Here is a 22,116-nt window from a genome sequence, read left to right as displayed (position 1 = left end):
AAAAAAGCTTAAAATGATTCAGTGTTTTCTACTATTGTAAAGGCAAGTGAGATCCGATACTTTGGAAGCAGATGGAAAAAGAAATTATAATTTAAATGTAATGTTTGGAGCATTTGCAATAGGTACACTCAAACGTTCCTTTAAAAAAGGGTGAAAAGAGTTTCTATAACCTATTGGCAAGAGCATTTGTTCCTGAGAGAGCAGAGAGGGAGAGAGTTGGAAGATACTTGGACGATACCTTGGAAGTCTTAGGTCTCTATAAAGTTGGTAGGCAAGTGTCTGCTATACCATCTGGTAGATAAGAGGTACTCAATAAATTTTGTGCAATCAATGGGCTCCTGAAGAGATAATACAATTGGGTGGCATGCATGGTTTTAGTAGTGAATTAAAATTCATGTGCAAAACCAGTATGAAGCTGAGTGTGTTTATGAACAATATGCAATGTTTCCATTGCTGTGATTGAAATATTGTGATATTTATTTATTGGTGAAATATTCTGATATGATGGTTTAACATGTTAGGGGAAATCTTTATAGTTTTATGAATAGTAAGAAATGTTAGGATTCATTATCCAAGTGGAATATGGACTCAAGGAATGTTATACTTTGTTCATTGGAACTAAATCTAGAGAAGGTAAAGTGAATGCCAGGGTCTTTATTTAATTGAATTAATAAGAGTTGATAGCCAATAAAATTATTTATATAAGTTGTTTATTCTCAATTAGAGTTCTTCTAGAAAAACACTTTGTTTTTAAGTTATCCATTCTTTGGTAAAACATTTAGGCAAACATCGTAATGTGTCAGTTTCTTTGACAAGTTGACATTTGACACACTGGCAACCTTAGTATCTTCTCTCTGCTTTTCTCCACTCTACTTATTTTTAGAGCTACCAACATCATAGTTGATGGAACCTCCTCTATAATTATTCACCAAGACGTTCATGGTATATGTTTATGTGTTTTCTTTTCTTAAATATTATTTTTAAACGTAAGGAATTTATTTAGAAACCCATATAAATTCTGTAATAAGTTTCTATAATAAATTCTATAATGAGTTTTCCTATTCCTGGCCCAAGAGTTTATAAATAAACAATATTGAACAATTATTTCCTTATTGATCCTTGCATTTGGCTGGAGTAGCTTGGTTGGTTAGTTTTATCTCCTTAATTGATAAAAAAGTACAGAATGTGGTGGGGATTCTTTGTATTCTTGACACAGATGCATGTTTCTTATTTAAAATTCTTTCTATTCAAATGAAAGTTACTGTGTGAATTTATTGCCTGTGGTGTGATACTTAATGAGAATTCTAGCTTTATTTATACCTAAATAAAGGTATAAACATGAAGACAGGGTTGAAGGTATAAACATGAAGACAGGCATGTTTTTGAGGCTCCAGTTAAATCTATAAAGTACAAAATAGTGTAATTCAACTATGTTCAAATAGTATTATCAGTGAGAGACTACTTAATTTGATGATAAAATAAAATTATTGATGTGATATTTCAAGAGATTAATTTCTACAAAAGGCATTTAAAATGTATTCTCTCTCACATGTGTGCATATTTCTCTCTCATTCTGTTTTTCATAGTGAAAAGGTAGGCTTTACCACAAGTCATTTAAAGTGTTATTACCTGAAAATTTTATTGTGTCCTCTTTTAAAACATATACATATGAGGCACTATGAGATCACTGTAACATTAGTGACAAAATATTGAATGATCTTACTCATTTAATTATGCTTTTTGGAAAAAGGTAAGACATTAGTCATTTTCTTGTTTGGCAGTGAAGAGTAGTTGCAACACCTATGGCAGAAACCATCAGTATTCCTTTTATATTTTTATTATATGCTAGCGTTATGCATTGACTTCACTTCTCCTATGGATGAAATTTTTTTTCGTTTATTTGAATATCCATAAGCCTTCATTTATATAGTTGAAAGGCTGGATGTATGGTGTGGAATGGGATTGAGATATAAGAAATGAACTGTAGAACTGTAATATGTGACAGTTAATGAGGAAGGATGTGTAATTGGGGTAAGAGTAAGCCAAACCTACACAATAGTATTTTATGGAGGTAATACAGTGAAGATAGGATACAGAGAAGTTTTCTTTTTGATTTTATTAGAGTGAAAGGGATAAATGTAAATATAGTAGATGTCTTCTAGTTACATAAAGGTCTTGTGCTTTTTTTTTTTTTTTTAACAAACCATAGTTAAAAACAGAAGAAATTTTGTAGAGTTTTTATTGATAGTTCATATATGTCTGTGTTTATGTTGATGTGTAAAGAATACAAGCAGTACTGGTTCCCTCTCAATTGGGCTTTTCTTTTCTGACTGTCAGTAAATGCTAGATGTTGATCTTTCATATGTAGAAGGGAGCAGCGTCTTACAACAGGAACAATCTCATTACCGATGGGGACAGGTGTGGCTCCATCATCATTTTTCCCCCTGTAAGCTTCTCAGGTTCAGCTTGCGAATTTGTGGCATGGATCAGGGCTAGGCTGAAAATAATTTTGCAACAGTATTTTGGGGGTTGGAAGTGAGACTGTGCAATCCTTGCTTTACTCTGTCTTCTTCATGGGACAATGCACCCATGGGCACCTTTGCACGTGGCTGTGATGCTAGGAGCAGGGCAGCTGTAGGGACAGGACCCTTTCCCAGGACAACTAAATTCCACTCTAATGAGAGTGAGGGCCCAGAATTTCCTCCTTCCTGGTGCCCAGACAAGGACCTTTGCTGGTGTATTTCTGGAGGCAGGAAAGTCAACCAGGCTGAGCAGTTTGTGCCCTGTGGCAATTTGTGATCTAGGGAATGTTCTAAGGACATCTGTTATTAAAATATGCAAGTTCAAATGTTTAGATGTGACTCTTAAACTTCCTTTGGAGGAAATGTTTTAAAAAGAGCTATAATCGACCCATTATCCATCATGTCATGAGGGATAAAGGTGTAAATGTGGGACAGCTCTTCCTCTCTTGTGCTTTGGGAACAATCTGTGCATCACACAGAGCCCCATCCAAGGCTTCCTGCCCTTGTGTCGGGGAGGTGGCTGCAGCTTAGGCAGCTAAGTCTAGTTTCACTTGCTGTGGGAGGGGTGGTCACCGCTGTGAAAGGGCTAGAAAGAAACCTCGCCTCCACTTTTCTAAAAAGTCTTCTTTAGGACAAATCATGACAAGAGGCCAGAAGCAATCTCTTCTCATTTCCTTATTGAGTAAGGGTGTCTGTGCATCCCTTTACATGAAGGACAATAATCAATTACTTTTTCTGTATGATCTGGTGAAATTTTTCATTTTTTTTCAGTTCACACAAAGATGAATTCCCACATGTCACGATTACAATGTATATATGTGCTTTCTTGTCTCATTTTATGACGCTGCTTTGTTAAACGTGTTAAAGAGTTTTCATACCCTGTTCCTATCATCTTAAATTGATTTTTCCCATTGTTAATGTAAAACAGCAAATCTGAAGACTGATAATTATGTGTAGAAGGGTGATTGTACTTAATGTGAAAAGATTTGAATCCTCCCTTGTGTGTGAGTGATCTGCCAGCCTTGCTATCAGTTTCTTCTGTCATACGCTGCCAACTGTTCTATTTAAGTATTGTGAAAACTCTTTGTTTTTTTCAGGTCGAATGAGTGATTTGAGTGTAATTGGTCATCCAATAGATTCAGAATCTAAAGAAGATGAACCTTGTAGTGAAGAAACAGATTCAGAGCACGACCTAATTGCTGCCATTTTACCTGAGTTAATTGACATAGATATATACCACAGTGAGGAAGACGAGGAGGAAGACGAAGACTGTGCAAATGCTACTGACGTCACAACCACCCCATCAGTGCAGTACATAAATGGGAAACACCTGGTCACCACTGTGCCCAAGGACCCAGAGGCGGCAGAAGCTAGGCGTGGCCAGTTTGAAAGTGTTGCACCTTCTCAGAATTTTTCAGACAGCAGTGAGAGTGACACCCCTGAGTTCCCCATGTCTGAAACGGAATCATCTACGGCTGTGCAACCAAGTGAATCTAATGAATCAACGGAATCGCTTGAAATGACATGGAAGCCTGAGACTTACCCTGAAACACCAGAACATTTTTCAAGTGGTGAGCCTGATATTTTCCCCACAGTCCCATCGCACAAGGGCCAAGCCACAGAGGGACCAGAATCAGTCTCAGATAAAGGTCCTGAGCCTGCGCGTGATAGTCTGGTGCTTGAACATACCGAACCTGTACCCCTCTCTCCTGAAGAATCTTCAGGAGATGCTGACATCAACCAAGAATCCCCAGAAACGATCTTTTCAAGGACCACGGAAGTAACACTGGGTGAAGAGACAGAAAAAAGTACTTCTATCACCTCTACTCCAAGTACAGTTCCAAGTTCTATGTCAGCAAATGTGTTGAAGGAAGTATCAGTCACATTAACAGGAACCCCCAGGCCTGCTGACCCATTGGCCACTGTGGAGAACTGGGTGGGAATAACCCCTGGACAAATTGTAGAGCTCTCTGGGAATTCTTCAATTCTGATTCCAGAAGGCTCTGGGGAAGAAGATAAAGATCAAATGTTCACCGTGGTAACCCATTCATCACAGAGAAATCCTACCGATACACTGGTTACTTTAGACACTGGCAAGATAATGATCACAGACAACCTTTTTGATGTTCCTGCAACTGCCGTTTCCTTGGTTTCTGAACAACCTTCCACAGAAATAGTGCCCACAAAATCTGTAGAGGAAACAGACACATTTGAGTGGGCTTTCAGTACGTCTCTTGAGGGAAAGCAAAGGGAAGGTGAGGAGAAGGGAACTACAGCTTCTACAGTTCAGCTACATATGCCTACACAGAGATCAGACCAGTTCATTTTATCCTCTGCGTTAGAAAACTCAAATGAAGCTACAGCGAGTGATTCAACATCTGCTACCAGGAACAGCGTTATGTCCTTAGCAACATCCACACAGGCTGAAAGGGAAATGACAAGTTCTAATCCTTTCTTTCCGGAGACAGATGTTTTAGACAATCTGGGGCCACAGACCACCAAGCCCAGCAGTAGCAGTCAACCTGGGGTTCAGGAAGGGCAGGCCACTGTGCCAGGTGGCCCCGTCTCTCTCTCTATGGAGCAGGGCTCAAGAGAAGCTGCCACTGACCCAGCAACCACCACTGTTTCTTCATTTTCATTAAAAGTAGAGTCTGAAATTCAAATTAAAAAGGAAATAGCTAGTACTATGTCTCCCCGTGTGGAAACTATATTCCCCTTTGAGCCACCAGGACTAGATTTGAGTAATGTCATGGACAGAGAGGTTACTGAAGTTATAAGCCAAACATCCAAGGAAAGCCTTATATCAGAGGCTTCAGTAGAATCAAATCATGGGACAGATATAAAGGGCTTCTCTACAGATTTTCCTTTGGAGGAAGATTTCAGTGGTGACTTCAGAGAATACTCAACAGTATCTAAAATCGTAACGAAAGAAGAAACAGTAATGATGGAAGGCTCTGGGGATGCAGCATTTAAAGACACCCAGATTTCACCATTGTTAATCCCTACTCCAGGCCACATCAATCACACAGCTGACTCGGAAGGACCTGGTAGCACCCTTGTCAGCACTTCAGCCTTCCCTTGGGAAGAGTTCACAGCCTCAGGTGAGGGCTCAGGTGGGCAAGTGGTCTCAGTCAGCAGCTCTGCTGACCAAGTGTTTCCCAGTGCTGTGGGAAATGTTTTTGGTACAGAATCTCCATTTATTGACCAAGTATTGGGAGAAGAAGGTACTATCCAAGAAACTGATAAGAGAACCACCAGTTTACCAAGAGCAGAAGCTGAAGGTACTGAAGCTCCAACAGAAAAGGGGGATGTGAAGGTCGATGGCACAGTTTCAATGGACTTTTCCCAGACGATAGAGCCAACCAAACTGTGGTCCAGCCAAGGAGTCCATACTGTAGGACAAGAAATTGAAATCAAAACAGCATCAGAGGAAAAGATTCAAGAACAAAAATCTTTTGAATCCCCCCAAAGCTCTGTTGTACCAGAACAAACAATTTTTTATGAAACTGGATTTCAAACCACAGATTACTCTATACTAACAACAAAGAAAATGTATGGTACTGATGAGGAAATGGGAAAGGAAGGCATTTCCTTAGTTGACTTGTCTACTCCAGATCTGGGAGCAAAGGGCTTGGAACCCTACACTACTGTCCCTGAAGTTACTGAAAAATCCCATTTTTTCTTGGCTACTACCTCAGTGACTGAATCTATACTAGCTGGAAGTATAGTTACAGATTCATCAATCAAAGAGGAAGAAAATATAAAACCCTTCCCCAAAGTTATGAAGCCAATAATTAAAGAGTCAGATACTAATTTATTCTCTGGCCTGGGATCAGGAGAAGAAGTTTTGCCTACCACAGTGTCAGTGAATTTTACTGAAACAGAACAAATCATTAGCACATTATATCCCAAGACTTCTCAAGTGGACAGCTTAGAAACTAGCATCTCGAGTGATACCACTGAAGACTATGAGGGAATGGAAAATGTGGCAAATGAAGTTGGACCACTCATTTCTAAAACAGACAGCACCTCTGAATATAGTGAGACAGCATCCAGCACAACTTTACTAGAAATTTTAAGTGACACCAGGACAGAAGGACCGTCTTTAGCAACTCTCACCTTCTCCACAGACACCGAACAGCCTCAAAATCAGACTCAGAGTTGGGAAGAAGAAATTCAGAGTAGCCAACCACAACCTACCCCTGAGCAAGTCTCTAACAAGAATTCTTCAGTAGCAGAAACTAGAGAAACAGCAACCTCTTCTACTGACTTTCTGGCTAGAACTTCTGGTATTGGAATGGCCAAAGGATCTGTTATATCCACAACAAAACCATCTGACTTGTTTCATGAATATTCCGGAGAAGGATCTGGGGAACTGGATGTAGTTGATTTAGTCCACACTTCTGGAACTACTCAGGCAACCAGAAAAGGAAGCACCACATTTGTTCCTAATAGGCCCCTGGAGAAACATCCTGAGGATCCAAGTGCTAAAAGCTTTACTGTTGACGGGTTCCCAACAGTTTCAATGGTGCCACCTCTTCATCTAGAGTTGAATGAAAGCTCCCCAGATCCAACTATCACAGTGTCCAACACAGTGTCATATAAGAGGTCCACCGAGGGTGCAGATAGTTTCCACCACCGCTTGGGGGGATTTGAGGATTCCACCTTAAAACCTGACAGAAAAAAAGCCACTGAAAATATTATTATAGATCTGGACAAAGAGGACAAGGATTTGTTATTGACAATTACAGAGAGTACCATACTTGAAATTCTACCTGAGCTGACATCAGATAAAAATACTATCATAGATATTGATCACACTAAACCCATGTATGAAGACATCCTTGGAATGCAAACAGACATAGACCCAGAGACACCGTCAGGACCACAGGTCAATAATGAAGACAGCGCTCAAACTCAAGAGAAGCATGAGGCAGCTGCCAACCTTTCCTTAACTGGGGAACACTTTGAAGGTTCTGGTGATGCTCTTCTGGCTGGCTACACTCAGGCCGCACATAACAAATCCATGACTTCTGAAGACAGCAGCCAGTTCAATCACATGGGCTTTATCTTCACAACTGGGATCCCCATCCCAAGCACAGAAACAGAATTAGATATTTTTCTTCCCACAGCAACATCTCTGCCCATTCCTAGTAAGTCTGCCACAGTTCGCCCAAATACCGAAGAACCAAAAACTGAAGCCAAAGCCCTGGAAGACATCTTTGAATCAAGCACTTTGTCTGATGGTCAAGCCATTGCAGACCAAAGTGAAGTAATATCAACATTGGGTCATTTGGAAAAGACACAGGAAGAGTATGAGGAAAAGAAATATGTTGGTCCTTCTTTTCAGCCAGAATCCTCTTCAGGAGCTGGGGAGGCACTAATAGATTCTACACTAATAGATTCTACACCCCACGTAAGTACTGGTACTGTCCATCTTACGGCTCAGAGTTTAACAGAAGCACCTCCTGTGATGGATGGATCGAATCCCCCAGATTACACGGATACAACATCACCAGTTTTGGCCTTTGTGAAGCTGTCTCCCGAGACATCATCTCCGTTCACTGTGCCCTTAGGCAGTGGAGCGTCTGAACACACAGAGAGCCTTCAGCCAAGTGCTCTGCCTGGTGTAGATGCTGGCACATCTCAAACGTCCCCAGGAAAATTTGCAAATATTGAGGTGACTTTCCAACCATCAAGTGAAGAGTACAGTCACATAACTGGGCCTCCATTCTTACCGCTTGACACAGAGTCAGAATCTTCAGAAGACGAAACTAAACCTAACTTTTTAGAACAAATGGAAGCTTTTCCCACAGAATTAGTTGTTGAAGAAGGATCTGAGATTCTCCAAGATTCCCCAAACAAAACCAATGTTCAACTTTCTGGAGAAACAACCAAAGTCTTTTCTAGTATGAGAACCTCTGAGGTTGAAACCCTTGTCACAGCTGCAGGTGAAATTAAGTCAGAAGGTGCTACACTGGGGCCACACCCTACTTCCGCTTCTGCAACCACTGGGACTGGGGCAGGTGTGGTGCCTCAGCCCAGCCCACAGACTTCTGAGAAGCCCACGGTTCCTTCTCTGGAAATAAACTCTGAAACGAAGGCAGCTTTGACCAGAGGGCAGGATTCCACAGTGGCAGCATGGGGACAGCAAGTGTCAGCAAGAATTCTTGATTCCAATAATCAGGCAACAGTGCGCACTGCGGAGTTAAAGATTTCACTTCCAACACCACCACTTTACCTTCTGGAAACTTCTAATGAAACCGGCTTCCTGATTGACATGAATGAAGAGTCAGTGGAAGGCACAGCAGTCTATTTACCAGGTAAGGTCACGACATTGATAAATCTGTTTCCAAGTGTGGAAACAGTCCCTTGGTCCTAACATATGTATACCTGTATAATTTTTATTGTGATGTTAAATCAGTGGAGATGTCTCTATTGTTCACATAACAGTAGATCAGCACACAGTATTGAGTCCATAATGAGAGGCAAAGGAAGCAAGTATAGATCATTTCCGAGCTTTATAGATGTTCCTTTTATTTTTCTGGGTTTTAGAAACAATGTATAATCGCACCACGGAAAAATTGCATGTTAGTGGTGTAAAAATTCATTGTCGTTTTACTCACAAGTATTGTTTTGTCATATGTACCATAGTCACACATCTTAGTTTTAAACACAGAAAACAAATATATTCTTAAAAATCTCTTACTGATAAGTGCTATTATGATAATATCAAAATTTGTCAGGCCTTTAAAATTTGACAGTAGTAAATAGCTCTAATAAACATTTCACATAGTTCGTGCAATATCAGTTATCCATGTATACTTTTATTCAATTTTCTTGCTTCAGGTAGTCCACTCAATGCTTCTAACTCAGTGGGTTTATTCGAGCTCCGTCAGTCAAGAGAGGATTTCTGTTTTTTTACTGAATGAACAGGAAGCATGAATTTTATGCTAGGTCATATAGACTGTCTCATTTGATCTTCACGAAAAGGCTATACAGCATGTACAGCTCTCCCCGTTTTTAAGAGAGGTTCTGTAATTCGCTAAGGGTTGCACAGCCACACACATTATGGAAAAGTGGGATTTGAACTGAGATCAGCCCTACTCAAAGTCCATGGTCTTTTCACCGTTCTTAGCTGGTTTCCTATTATTATAGCACAAAAGTGGATAATTGATAGTTAATTATATGTAAACCAGAAATCTTAGACTATTCATTTTGTAGAACTTATTTTCGTTTTACTCTAGCCTAATAATGTTGAGAAGTCTGCCGCAATGGTGTTTTCTGGAACATCATTTGAATAATATTTTCAATGGAATCCAAAAGTAACCATCACCACCTAGCTACTACCTACAAAAAGGAAAAAAAATCAGTACTTTAAGGGCTGTGTTGGTTCAAAATAAGTTTTATTGTAATGAATATGCTTTACAGCATGGCCTCACTTAGAATTATTCTTCTAAACATTTCAATATTATCTTTTGTGCCACTTCAGTTTGTTGTGCTTCAGATAGAGTAAAATAGTCATAACATGCAACTTTTTATAAATGACTTGAACTATTTTATGAATAAAATTGTTCAAAGGTGGCTGATGAATATTTTTTTATCATCCTATATTTAATCTGTAAATGGTAAGCATGTAATCTGGCCAATATTTGTCCATTTGTAATTTAGTTACAATATACTTTAGGTTGGTGAAAATATGATATAGGAATCATTGGTAATATTGAGAGAGAATTAAGTTTGACAAATGAATAAAAAATGTGTACCAGTTATCCAGTCCACAATGTTTACCTAGAATTAGATGTTGCGTCTTCATTGCAAAACAGATTGTCACATTAGGTTAATTCAGTAACTGGATGCTCATATTGCATTGCCTGGTCTATCTGTTGCAGATTTAACTTTCAGAGGTTAATTCAAACTGTGTGCAGAAGAATAAAAATCATAAACATAATTTTTTTCTAGTTTAAGCTATTTTGTGTTCACAGAAAGACCCACTTTCTTGCCAAGTCCTTGCCCCGTACTCTCAGTGTGGTATCTGGTGTCTGTGGAGGGAATAATAGTGCATCACATTTATATGGCACATCACAGTTTCACTGAGCGCCTTCTCCTAAGTGTCATGTTGATTTTGCGCTGAGGCCAGTGTGTAGATGTGCTGTTGACTGTAGCTTCATCATCTAGGCAGAGTACTTTGAAAGGCAGAAAGCTAAAACGGCTAGGGAGGTTTTAAATATTTTTAGGACTACATGAGAAAGAATCTTAGAAGAGTTGGGGTAGTTTTTGAAGTTGGTGTAAGCATCTGAATTAACCTAAAATTGATCCCACACTTGCAAATAGGAATTTGTCAAGTCTTTCTAGTAGTCTAGCATTTACTTAACACTCAGAAAGTTTGTTTGACTTTCCTATATGAAAAAGACTGTTATCTTCTACTAGCAGTACCTCCTTTATCTGAATGTTCCTTAAGTTCATGTTTCATAAGTAGACGGTCTTCTTTTCATGTGTAATTATTTCAGGGTTTTGGGTCTTAAGATTCTTGAACATAAGTTGTAGCTCATATATAACCTATTTATCACAATTATTTTGTAAAACTTTAAACTGTTATTTGGATTCTTGAACATTTTGAAACAGGCATCTCTAGAAAAATACTCAAACTCTAAAAAATGTAAGCTATTAATATAAAGACAATTATCCAAGAATTGTTACAGAATAATATATGTGCTTCAAATAGTGTAAAAGTATTTGCATTTGCCATTTAAAAACATATTTTAAGCTGTTTCTCCTCATAAATTTGTGGCTCTGGCCTTTATATTTATCTGCTAGGAGTGTTGATTTTATTTGTGTTTTAATGAGAAAAATTGCAATAAAAATTGGGGGTTTCATGTTAGGTGAGGTTTTTGTGTTTGGATTTGTTTTTATACAGTAGAGTTTAATCCATGTGTTGCTTTTCTTCAAGTATAGTTTAAAGGAGTACATTTGGAACGTGTTTTTGGAAAAAGCATATTAATGTAGCAGAAGAGACTTCAGTGCACACTTTCGAAGAAAAACAGTTTCTGAGCATTAAGTGGTAAAAGGCAATAATAATTCAAATGATGGTAACAAGCCAATCTGCTAAAAAGAATGCATGTTCTGTGTATCCAACCATTTCACATGAACTAACCTCGTGTAAAAGAATACATTTCCATTCACTGTGCACATACGTGTAATCATTTTTGACTAAAATCAATTGCCATTATCATGCCAACTAAATCTGCAGTAGAATATATTAGTTGCCAGATATTGTGCAAAATATTGTTGAAAATAATGATGATTGAATCCCAGAAATGAATAGATCCAATTTTTAATAATTAGTTATGCCAAGAAACACTCCAGAGAGTAAAGTTAATGTTAATTTTTGTGTGTAGTATCTCTAAATTGCTACGGTAAAGCTTATATATCATGGTAGCAATAAGTGGCATTTTATGCTAAAATACATTGAAAGTTAGAGATGGGCCTAATTGCTTTTCTTATTTTCCTGAACACGATAGGACCTGATCATTGCAAAATGAACCCGTGCCTCAATGGAGGCACCTGTTATGCTACTGAAACTTCCTATGTGTGCACCTGTGTGCCGGGATTCACTGGGGACCAATGTGAACTTGGTAAGATGTCCTTGTCTGAAAGGGTGTGGTGCTTTTACAAAAGAGATATTGGTGGGGGGAGGTATTTATACTGCTTGAATCAATCAGAGGATTTCAGAGAAATCCATGTGTAGATGAATTATATGTTCAATGAAGTTAAAGTCATAGTGACTTAAATAGATTGTGGGAAATGGGGTCATTTGGTTACTGAATTTTGTTAATATACCCAAGACTCAGTGAAGCTTACTCAGGTCAGCTATGTCTTTTTGTGGATTTTACAGATGGGCTTTCTACAATGTAAAGTTGCATAAATATTAACAAACTTTTTTAGTCTATCCCCCAAATGTGAATATCAATAAATGATCAATTTAAATATAGCAAATTTTCCCAAAGCTGTATTTTAAAATGAGGGAGTTTAGCTGTAACATTTTGAGATAACTTGCTCCTCTGCTGTGAAGTGGGAGAAAGCCTTGCCTGGCTGTCCCCAGCAGCCAGCCTCACCCGCCTTCACCTCCAGCAGGTATGGATTGCAGGCCTCCTCCTCTCTTTCTAGTTCCGAAGAATGTAACTGTGTTCTTACGGAATCAGTTTCTTTTGTTCTCGTTCTTATTTAGATTTCCTTTTCTTAAAAAAAAGACTCCATTTCAAAAATGTATATTTTTATTGATTTCAGAGAGGAAGGGGGAGAGAGAGAGAGAGAGAGAAACATCAATGATGAGAAAGCATCATTAATTGGCTGCCTCCTGCACACCCCCCAGTGGGGATTGAGCCCACAACCCGGGCATGTGCCCTTGACCAGAATCAAACCTGGGACCCTTCAGTCCCCAGGCTGATGCTCTATCCCCTGAGCCAAACCAGCTAGGGCAAGACTCCATTTTAAATTTGCCTAATTGTAGACCTTATCTCTGATGAAAGAAATGATGGAATATAATAACGGTCGAGTGCTTCTTTTAGAGGTACCAGGATGCTTTTTCTTAATGATTGAGTAAAGAAGGCTCATGGAAATATTGGGATAAAATCCCTAACATTCATATTGAAAGAGTGCTTGTCTCAAAATAATAGCTCAGTAGTTGTACCTCATGCTCTAGTTGAGTGATTCTGAGACTTTAGTGTGCATCAGAGTCACCTGGAGGGCCAGGTAAATACAGATTGTTGTTACCCCAGCCCCAGTATCTGATTCAGTAGATCTGGGGTGGGCCTGGGGGTGTGCATTTCTACCATTCTCAGGTGATGCTGCTGTCGTTGGTCCCAGGACCACACTCTAAGGACAACTGTCCTGGACAGCTGGGATCTATGGAATGTTTGAAAGCCAAGGAGTAAAATTATGACTGTGTCCAAAGAAGGCGACCATCGGCAGAATGGAGGATAAATTGGAGAGGGAAGGGCCCAGGGCTTGGGAGGCCTGCCAGGTATTTTCAGTATTTCAGGAGCGAGGAAATCGGAGCATGAGCCAGGATTGGGAGTGGGTAGGCTAGACTAAAACTTGATCCATTTTAGGGCTCATGTGACTCATCTAAAAGAAATGGACACAGTGAGCCTCCTCTAAATCGTTGAAATTTTCTTAGGGTTTCCAGATATTTAGCAAATAAAAATATAAGAAGGTCAGTTAAATTTTAATCTTAGATTTAAAAAAAGAATAATTTTTCACTCTAAGTATGTCCTCAATATAAAATGGGGCATACTTATACTAAAAGTTTTTTTCTTTTAAATCTGAAATTCAAATTCAACTGGCTATCTTGTATTTTATCTAGCAACCTCTCAGTAACTAGATTCCTTTGATTGTTTTTGAAAGTTCTTTTGTGGCCTCTTATGATTTTATTTCAGAATTCGATGAATGTCACTCTAACCCCTGTCGCAATGGAGCCACGTGTGTTGACGGCTTTAATACGTTCAGGTGCCTCTGTCTTCCCAGCTATGTGGGTGCACTTTGTGAGCAAGGTAAGAGCTATTGCAACATTTGTAGGATGAACTTTATTGATACTTCATTTTCAATGTTACTTCTGGAGAGTCTTATGTCATAATGACTTGGATATTTTTAGTCCTTTGGCCATACTACATATTCTTTCCTGCAGAGGAAATCCACAGGTTCCTAAATACTTGAGGTTTCCTCATGTGTCCATAGTTCACAACATCTGAAAAATAGTGTTGACTTGATCGTTTTTATTTCACTGATAGGATGCAATTGCAGACAGGCACACTGAGCAAATTTAAAACCATCTAGCCAACAAAAGGAACATTGTTATATGTATTCCTCCAAAGGACAAATTAGGAATAGACCTTAATCCATGTTCATGGTTTGTTCCAGATAGTATTGAATTCAATGTTAGTTGCCTTTATTTTCTCCCCCTACGCACTTGAGACTCGAGGGACTTATTTTCCTTAGTCAATCATCTCTGGAGAATGAGTTTATATAGTTGTTAGAACACATTGACTCGGACTTGGCCAACACTACGTAAAAGATATTGTGAATCTGCTCAACAGGGAATTTTCCTACTGAAGAAGCATTTACTTTTTCTGAATGAAAGAAAGGCCTATGTTCACCATGGCTTAAATCTCCTGATCCCTGTAATTTGTACTTTATGGCCCACATGAGAGTACATGTTAGGTGGTTAATGGTAACATTTCTTAGTCCATGCATCAGAAACAGGTCACATGCTCAGCACACTAAGCTTCGGAACGCCACTTTCCTCCACTTAAAGTCATACAGTGATTTGGCTTTGACAAACGTGCCTAGTGCCAAACCTCCATTCCACCAGACAAAAGGAAAATGTATTAGACTCAGAACACATTGGTCTAGCCCTACATTTTACTTTTTAGCATTAATCCAAACATCACCACAATTAAAAAACAAAACTAAAAGGAGCCTGTATTAAATTGCCAATCGAAGGGGATGGCTGATAGCTGAGTTTTTAGATTTTTTTTCCTTTTCTCTTTATTGCAAAGGAGGAATCTATTTGCTTTAGAATTTTAAAAGGTAAATATGAAAATTGACCAAGCAATTTCTCACTGTTTCCCTTCTTAAATGAAAACAGTGAGAAAAATGCTATTTGTTAAAGAAAACATAGGGTAATATACTTGAGTTATTAAAATTTGTTTAAATGATTCTTGCTCCACTTATTCCAAATACAAGGAGCAATTCAAAAATCACACTTATTCCAAATACAAGGATCAATTCAAAAATCATTTGTTCAACAGGTGTTAATGGCGCACCTACTGTTTTCAAGGCTCTGTTCTGGGCACTGGAGATAGAGCTCTGAACACACAAACACAGACTTGATCTTGGCATAATTCTTGGCAGAGAATAAAAAGCAATACTACTTGTGGGATACTTTATAGTTTATCAAATGCTTCCAGGTACATCATTTCATTTGGTTGACACAGTATTTCTATGAGTAAATGGGTTAGAAATTGAGGCCCAGAGAGAAACAAGTGTGTATGTGTTAAAGGTCACACAGCTAGAAAATGCGAGTGTGGGGAAAATGAACCGAAGCTGCCTTTGAAAGCCTAGGTTTTTCTCAATATCTTCACCCTTCTAAAGTAACTCTGACTGATAAGCATTTTATTTATGTCTGTACCTGATGCGGTAACACATCCCTCAGAGGGACTTTGGGGCCAGTTACCTTTTCCATCTCTTTAAAGGAAAATCAGAAAGAAAAGGTTTTGGGTTTTTCTCTCATTTCCGGTGCCACCTAACTTTCAGGTGCATTCTCTATTTTTTTTTACAGTGAGTTAGACTTTCATCCACATGATGAGCAACATTCATCCCGGTCTGTTTACCAAATGCAGCTGTGCTCCTGTGATTTATTGGCAGGACTCGGAAGGAGTTTTCCTGCTCTTTTCAGGTTGCCTAAGAGCAAATGTTTTCTTCATTCACAGCAGCATTGTTGTCTAAACAGTTTTCTGTCCAAATTCAGTGATGACTGTGTTGTTGTTTCTTCAGCTGACCTTTTCTGTTCTCTCATTAGTAACATCCCAACTCCCAGTAACTCTGGAATAGGGGCTGCAATTTGGTGGAATTATAACAGATTTGAGATCTGGAAGAGGGTCTTAGAACAGTGGAGAGACACACAGATGGCCCCCACTAAAGTCAGGGACATAGCTTATCTGTGAGAAGTACCCAAGTGTTGACAACTTAAGACTTGACAGCTATATGTCAGAGGTGCTGAAAACGTTGCCTGCATATCATAAGGCGAATTGATTTTTTGTGTGAGATTGTTTGAATGACAGTTTCATTTTCCGTGACCATGAGCAGGAGTATCATACACTCCCCCAACCAATCCCAACATACACAGGCACAACAAAATCTGGGACTTTGTAATGCAACCTATGCATTATAGGAGTTTTAAAACATAACAAGTGTTTTCATGTCAGATGTATTCTAAGGCTGTGTCACCCAAAAGAGTTGCCTTTTGAGAAATGAAATGTGTGTTACATTATTTTTAGGTAAGATGAAATAAATAAACAGACTGCTTCTGATACCTACTTTCAGAAGAGTATGATCATGTATTTTTGGGGGGGGGGGTTAAAGGAAATATAGTGGTACTCTATTTTAATGATAAAAGATAAAACCAGACAAAAATCACTTGGGTTAATAGAAGATAAGAAAGAGTGTTATAGAAGACTTTTTTGTCCAGAATTTTAAGCCATGTGTCTTAAAATAAATGATAATTTCCAAGGATAAGGAACACTATGCTATTATAATATCAAATTATTGACTTTGGCAGCAAGAATGTTCTAAAAATTTTTCCAGTTGTCCTCCCATGTAAACCAACCCCCTCATATATGAAGATTGGTTTCTTCCCCACCTCTCATAGCTCAGCTCTGAGTTCTTCCCCGAGAATTCCTCAAAAAGAAAATTACTGCATCCAAGTAACAAAATATGCTTCATTCTTGGGCACTGAGTGCTACTTTTATACCAAGTGAGCAAGCTGTGTCCTGTGTCCTTTCCCGTGAGATCTAGTGGTCTCCATACAGCACTTTACTAGAACGCAAAGCTTCCAGTGCACATGATTTAAATCAATTAGTCAGCTGGCTGTAGCTAAACAACAGGCCAGTTAGACTAAACTGAACTAAAGACTGTTCTCAGAGATCAGTTGCATCTGTCGTATGAGTATGGCCTAAATCACCGAAGCCAGGGAAAAATAAATTTAATCTCTCAGGCCACAGTCTTTCCCACGATTATGGAAAGAGGAGTAAATGGAGTGACAGTCGGGAGGCAATCTGACTTTCAATTTGGCCACAAGTCTGGTACATAAAACAAGCATTTATTTCATGGAGTAGGGTTTTGTTTTCTTCATAGATCAGTAAAGTAAGGGGAGGAATGGATGGTCATTCGGTAATCTAGAAAGTGTTCTTGGTGCTTAAAATGCTATGAACTTTACAGTTTTGCTAGTTTTTGCATGTTACTACATATATTTGTGAGAATTGTTTTGTAGAAATAAAAAATTATTTCAATTAATTATTATTAAGTACAGAATTTAACCTCATTTGTCAGTGGGTGAGTCTGAGGGAAGATTACCACTGAAAATGCAGTGCTATGAGTAAGGCTGCTTTCCTATGAAAACACATCAAAACTGGCAATCTAGAAAGTATAGCTGACACTCACTGCCAGTATATAATTTAGATATATTGAAGAAATGTTTTCATCCTACCAGAATACTGGTTATAGTCTGCTTGTTGTGAAAGAGGAAAAAAATAATATATATCTATACTAATTAAAGGGTTATATGCTAATTAGACCGGACATCTTCCGTATGTCCTTCCGGACAAAGCCATGGTGGTGGGGCCGAGGCAGAGGCAGTTAGGGGCATTCAGGCCGTAGGGGAGAGCCGTTAGGGTGATCAGGCTGGCAGGGGAGAGCAGTTAAGGGGATTAGGCAGACAAGGGAGCAGTTAGGGGCATCAGGCAGGCATGCAGAGTGGTTAGGGGCAATCAGGCAAGCAGGCAGAGTGGTTAGGGGTGATCAGGCAGGCAGGCAGGTGAGCAGTTAGGAGCCAGCGGTCTCGGATTGCGAGACCCTGCGGGATCGGGCCTAAAGCGGCAGTTGGACATCCCCTGAGGGGTCCCGGATTGGAGAGGGTGCAGGCTGGGCTGAGGGGCTGAGGGACTATATATATATATATATATATATATATATATATATATATATAGGCTTAGTGGAATACTGGGAATGAAGGTAAAGAACTCAGGTTTTATAATTCTTAATAAACTTAAAATCCAGATGCATTTGCACTTGCAGTTACCTATATTCCTGCTCCTTTTGGGAAGAAGGCACACAGTCTTAGCTGTATCCCAGAAGCTGCTACCGATGAAGAATTTTTTTCTCTTTGTAAATCTTACCTGGCCAGAGACTGGCCACCAGCTATCTCTCTGGGAAGTGGGAAAGGACTACTCCTACTTCCAGACCTTTGAAGTACTCATGCAAGCATCCAGAATCCTATTAGCCAAATTCTTATCACTAAAAGTTTCATTGGTAAGGAATTAGCCCCAACTACTTTACCAGTAAGTCAGTAGACACTGCAGCCTAAGAGGTTTGGCTGGCCTCTCTTCCAGTCTTCTCTCCTGCTCATGCTGGCTCTAATCGCGGACATTGCGGTTAGATGCTGGCTTTTCAGTCCAAAGATGCACAGTAAGTTCTCACTTAACATCCTCCATAGGTTCTGAGACTTTAAGTGAAATGATGTCTTTATTTCAGGTTAGTGTGTCAGGCCTGTGTCTAACCATAGGCTGACGGTTATAAACAACAGTTAAGTTCCTATAGCATCCCATCTATGTTATAATAAAACGAAGTTGAATGGAACAACAAGATCTTATTTGAGGACCTGCAGTACAGCCATCCATTTGGCAGGAATCACTTGGCCTCTCTTTATCATAATATTTTTGTCATCCTGCCAAATTTTATGGATCCCTTACTGCAGGGATGTTGCATTGATATTGCCTTGGGTCTTCAGTTAGCACTTGGATCAGTGAGCCAAGTTTAGATGACGTAGATGTGTTTAAGAAGCCTCTGCCTGATTTCTTCCCAGACACGGAGACATGTGACTACGGCTGGCACAAATTCCAAGGGCAGTGTTACAAGTACTTCGCCCATCGACGCACGTGGGATGCAGCCGAACGGGAATGCCGTCTGCAGGGCGCCCATCTCACCAGCATTCTGTCTCACGAAGAACAAATGTTTGTGAATCGTATGTACCAAATATACACTGGTTTCCTGAAGCTTCATTCATTCTCACCACCTTCTTAGCTTTCTCTCCCGTCTAATTAAAAAGAACAAGTACACTCTGAGTTGTGATTCCACTTATTAAATCCTTCATCTATGAACTACTTAAAATCATATATCTGGTATGAGTCCCCCATTTGGGGGAATATTTAACTATAACACAGGGAGGCATTTCTTGGATGGCCTGCAATAAGAGGTGAAACAGCATATTATTTGATCAGCTTTTTACTTACAAAAATGGCTGCATCTTAGGGTTCAATCTAATTCTTCTGATGGTTACCTTCATAGTCTATTTAGAATACATGCATATGTTGTCTAAAGTTAAAGAGAAAATTGCTTTCAGTTATTTTTGTCCCAGTAATTCAAACTGAATTGCTAATAGAACCCTATTCTTATCTCCTGTGCATAATTAGTTCTCATCCAAAATTCTATTATTTTAGACCATAGCAAGTGGACTTCATATTAAGATCATGAATAGACAGAGATAATACTAATGCAACTTATTACCGAAGCTGTTTACTTACTCTTTAAACTATAGCAAAGAGGAGGGCAAGCTAGCTTTCATGTAACAAATATGTAGAATTTTTTTGCTCATGAAACATTATTTTATGCGCAATTAAATATGTTCTCATGATGCCTCCTATCTTTTAGAAATGTGATTGTTAATTAGCTATTTGGATAGAGGTTCACTTAACTTTTTGCATGGTATGCTTGCCAATGACTCATCTTATGGTGAAAACAATTAATTTTGAGGAAATTTTGCAGGACTGTTTGGTCTAGATATTCACTGTCTAAACTGCTTTGAGAAGAAACATGTGGCTTTCAAAGTGAGGGTAGCATGGGTAAGATCTGTCATGTTTTATTGGGTCACTGAATTTTTGCCAATGTTGTAACTTTAAAAAAAAAAAAAAAAAATATATATATATATATATATATATATATATATATAATTGATTTCAGAGAGAAAGGGGGAAGGATAGAAAGATAGAAACATCAATGATGAGAGAGAAACATCATCAATTGTCTGCCTCCTGCACAACCCCTAATGGGGATCGAGCCCAAAACCTCGACATGCGCCTTGACCAGGAATTGAACTGTGACCTCCTGGTTCATAGGTCAATGCTCAACCACTGAGCCACTCTGCCTGGGCACCAATAGCATAAATTAATAAAAAGAATAAATCAAAAGTTTCTATCATGAGTAAGGATGAAGAAAACCATTAAATAATTGTAAACTGCTAGAAAAATAATGTCTATATCTCATATTTTAATGTTTTACAGTGTTTGAAAATTAGCTTTTTAGTTTAAAGCACATTGGGCAAAAGGACAAAAGACAGACTATGAAAAATTTTTATGAATAACTAAACAAAAATCCATCCAGTAAAGAGGATACACGATTCATTCTGAAAATATCTTTTTGTATGTTTCATCCATATATTGCGAAGGTAATAAAAATATCCGTGTTATTTACCATCTTTCAGGTTTGGGCCATGACTACCAGTGGATAGGCCTCAATGACAAGATGTTTGAGCATGACTTCCGTTGGACTGATGGCAGCACACTGGTAAGCTGCTGATGAAAAGGATTCCTAGGAACTTGGTACTGTGTGCTGATTGCATTGTGTGAAGGGCGCTTTAGACTGGAGACCAGTTCAGTGACTTGCTCAGGGTCACTCAGTGAAATAAAAGGCATTAGGAAGGTTGAGAACCACTGCTATAAGATATATGAACCACACCTCTTGGGTCAATTAGTCTTGTCTTCTAATTGTCCTTGCTCAGTGGTGTACGTGCAGTTTTTGCATCTGTATGTTTTCTTTTTGTTGTACCTAAGGGGATCAATTTGGTCAATTTGATTATTATTGGTATGACATAAGTCCTTATATATTCATTTTAATGGAAGAGAGACTTGTTTTTATTCGTTTGTAAGTGAATACATAAAAATTAAAATGACAGTTTTCTGTGTATTACAATAGTTAAAACTGTTTCCATAATTCTCTTAATGCAGATTATATAGTATAGGCATTTAATGTGTTTTCGCTTGTTGGATGCATACTGCTTTCTTTGGGATAAACTGGGTTTATAGGATACCCACCAGTGGGTCTTCCTCTCACAAACTTTCCTTTATAAATAGCACCGTGAAAAGTGCAGGTAGTTGTGAGCTTCCAACTATATTACAGAAGCCAGGATGCCAAGGTGGCCATTCAGGTTGGTACTTACTCGTGCCCTGCAGAGCCAGACCACATGGTCTCCCTGTATGTGCTGGCCCTGAGCCTAGAAGAGCTGCAGCTGGCTGGGTGGAGTATATGTAAAGCCTGTCATTTGCAACATACGTGCTCACCTGATTGGGCCAAGTCCCTGACTATGTGCAATCTCTCATTGGTTACACAGAATTGATTTGTATGTCTTCATTCTTACCATTTTTGCATGTTCCTACGTGTTTATTCTGATCTCTCCATTAGCAGTTCAACTCTTCAAAGAAGTGTTTCTCTTGCTTGCTTTTTATTTCTCATGGTTTCCATGATAAGGCCCTAGAAGTTCTGTGAGCTTGGTCAATGAGACTGAATATTGACATACCTGGCAGGCATGTAAGACCTGTAAAATATCTTAGGGAATTTATCTTCCCTGTCAGATGCCATTCCAGTTCACTTGGCTCATCAGATGCCATTATTTCACTAAGCCAAAGCAAGCCAACTTAACCATTTTTTTTGTCTGTGTCCGTTAATTTTCAGTGGATTGTGAAATGATCATTTTCATAGTCTAAAC

The 22,116-nt window shown here is 38.9% G+C and overlaps 1 protein-coding gene across 3 annotated transcripts in view; it reads left to right on the top strand.

Moving 5' to 3' along the window:
• VCAN (versican) overlaps nucleotides 1–22,116 on the top strand; it is a 103,567-nt gene that overhangs the window by 58,734 nt on the left and 22,717 nt on the right. For 2 of the 3 annotated variants that reach the window (XM_006081239.3, XM_014449644.2), the window contains 5 exons: nucleotides 3,620–8,845; nucleotides 12,044–12,157; nucleotides 13,961–14,074; nucleotides 19,162–19,320; nucleotides 20,836–20,918. In XM_006081239.3, coding sequence (XP_006081301.1) covers nucleotides 3,620–8,845; nucleotides 12,044–12,157; nucleotides 13,961–14,074; nucleotides 19,162–19,320; nucleotides 20,836–20,918 — 5,696 coding nt within the window. Of the gene's footprint in view, nucleotides 1–3,619; nucleotides 8,846–12,043; nucleotides 12,158–13,960; nucleotides 14,075–19,159; nucleotides 19,321–20,835; nucleotides 20,919–22,116 lie in introns of those variants that run through there. The other variant, XR_002828122.1, reaches the window with a different exon arrangement.

This window comes from Myotis lucifugus, unplaced genomic scaffold (assembly GCF_000147115.1).
Source record: "Myotis lucifugus unplaced genomic scaffold, Myoluc2.0 scaffold_0, whole genome shotgun sequence".
In the NCBI taxonomy this organism is placed as follows: Eukaryota; Metazoa; Chordata; class Mammalia; order Chiroptera; family Vespertilionidae; genus Myotis; species Myotis lucifugus.
The sequence above is the reverse complement of the archived record's forward strand: the minus strand, read 5'-3'. Positions and strand labels throughout refer to the sequence as shown.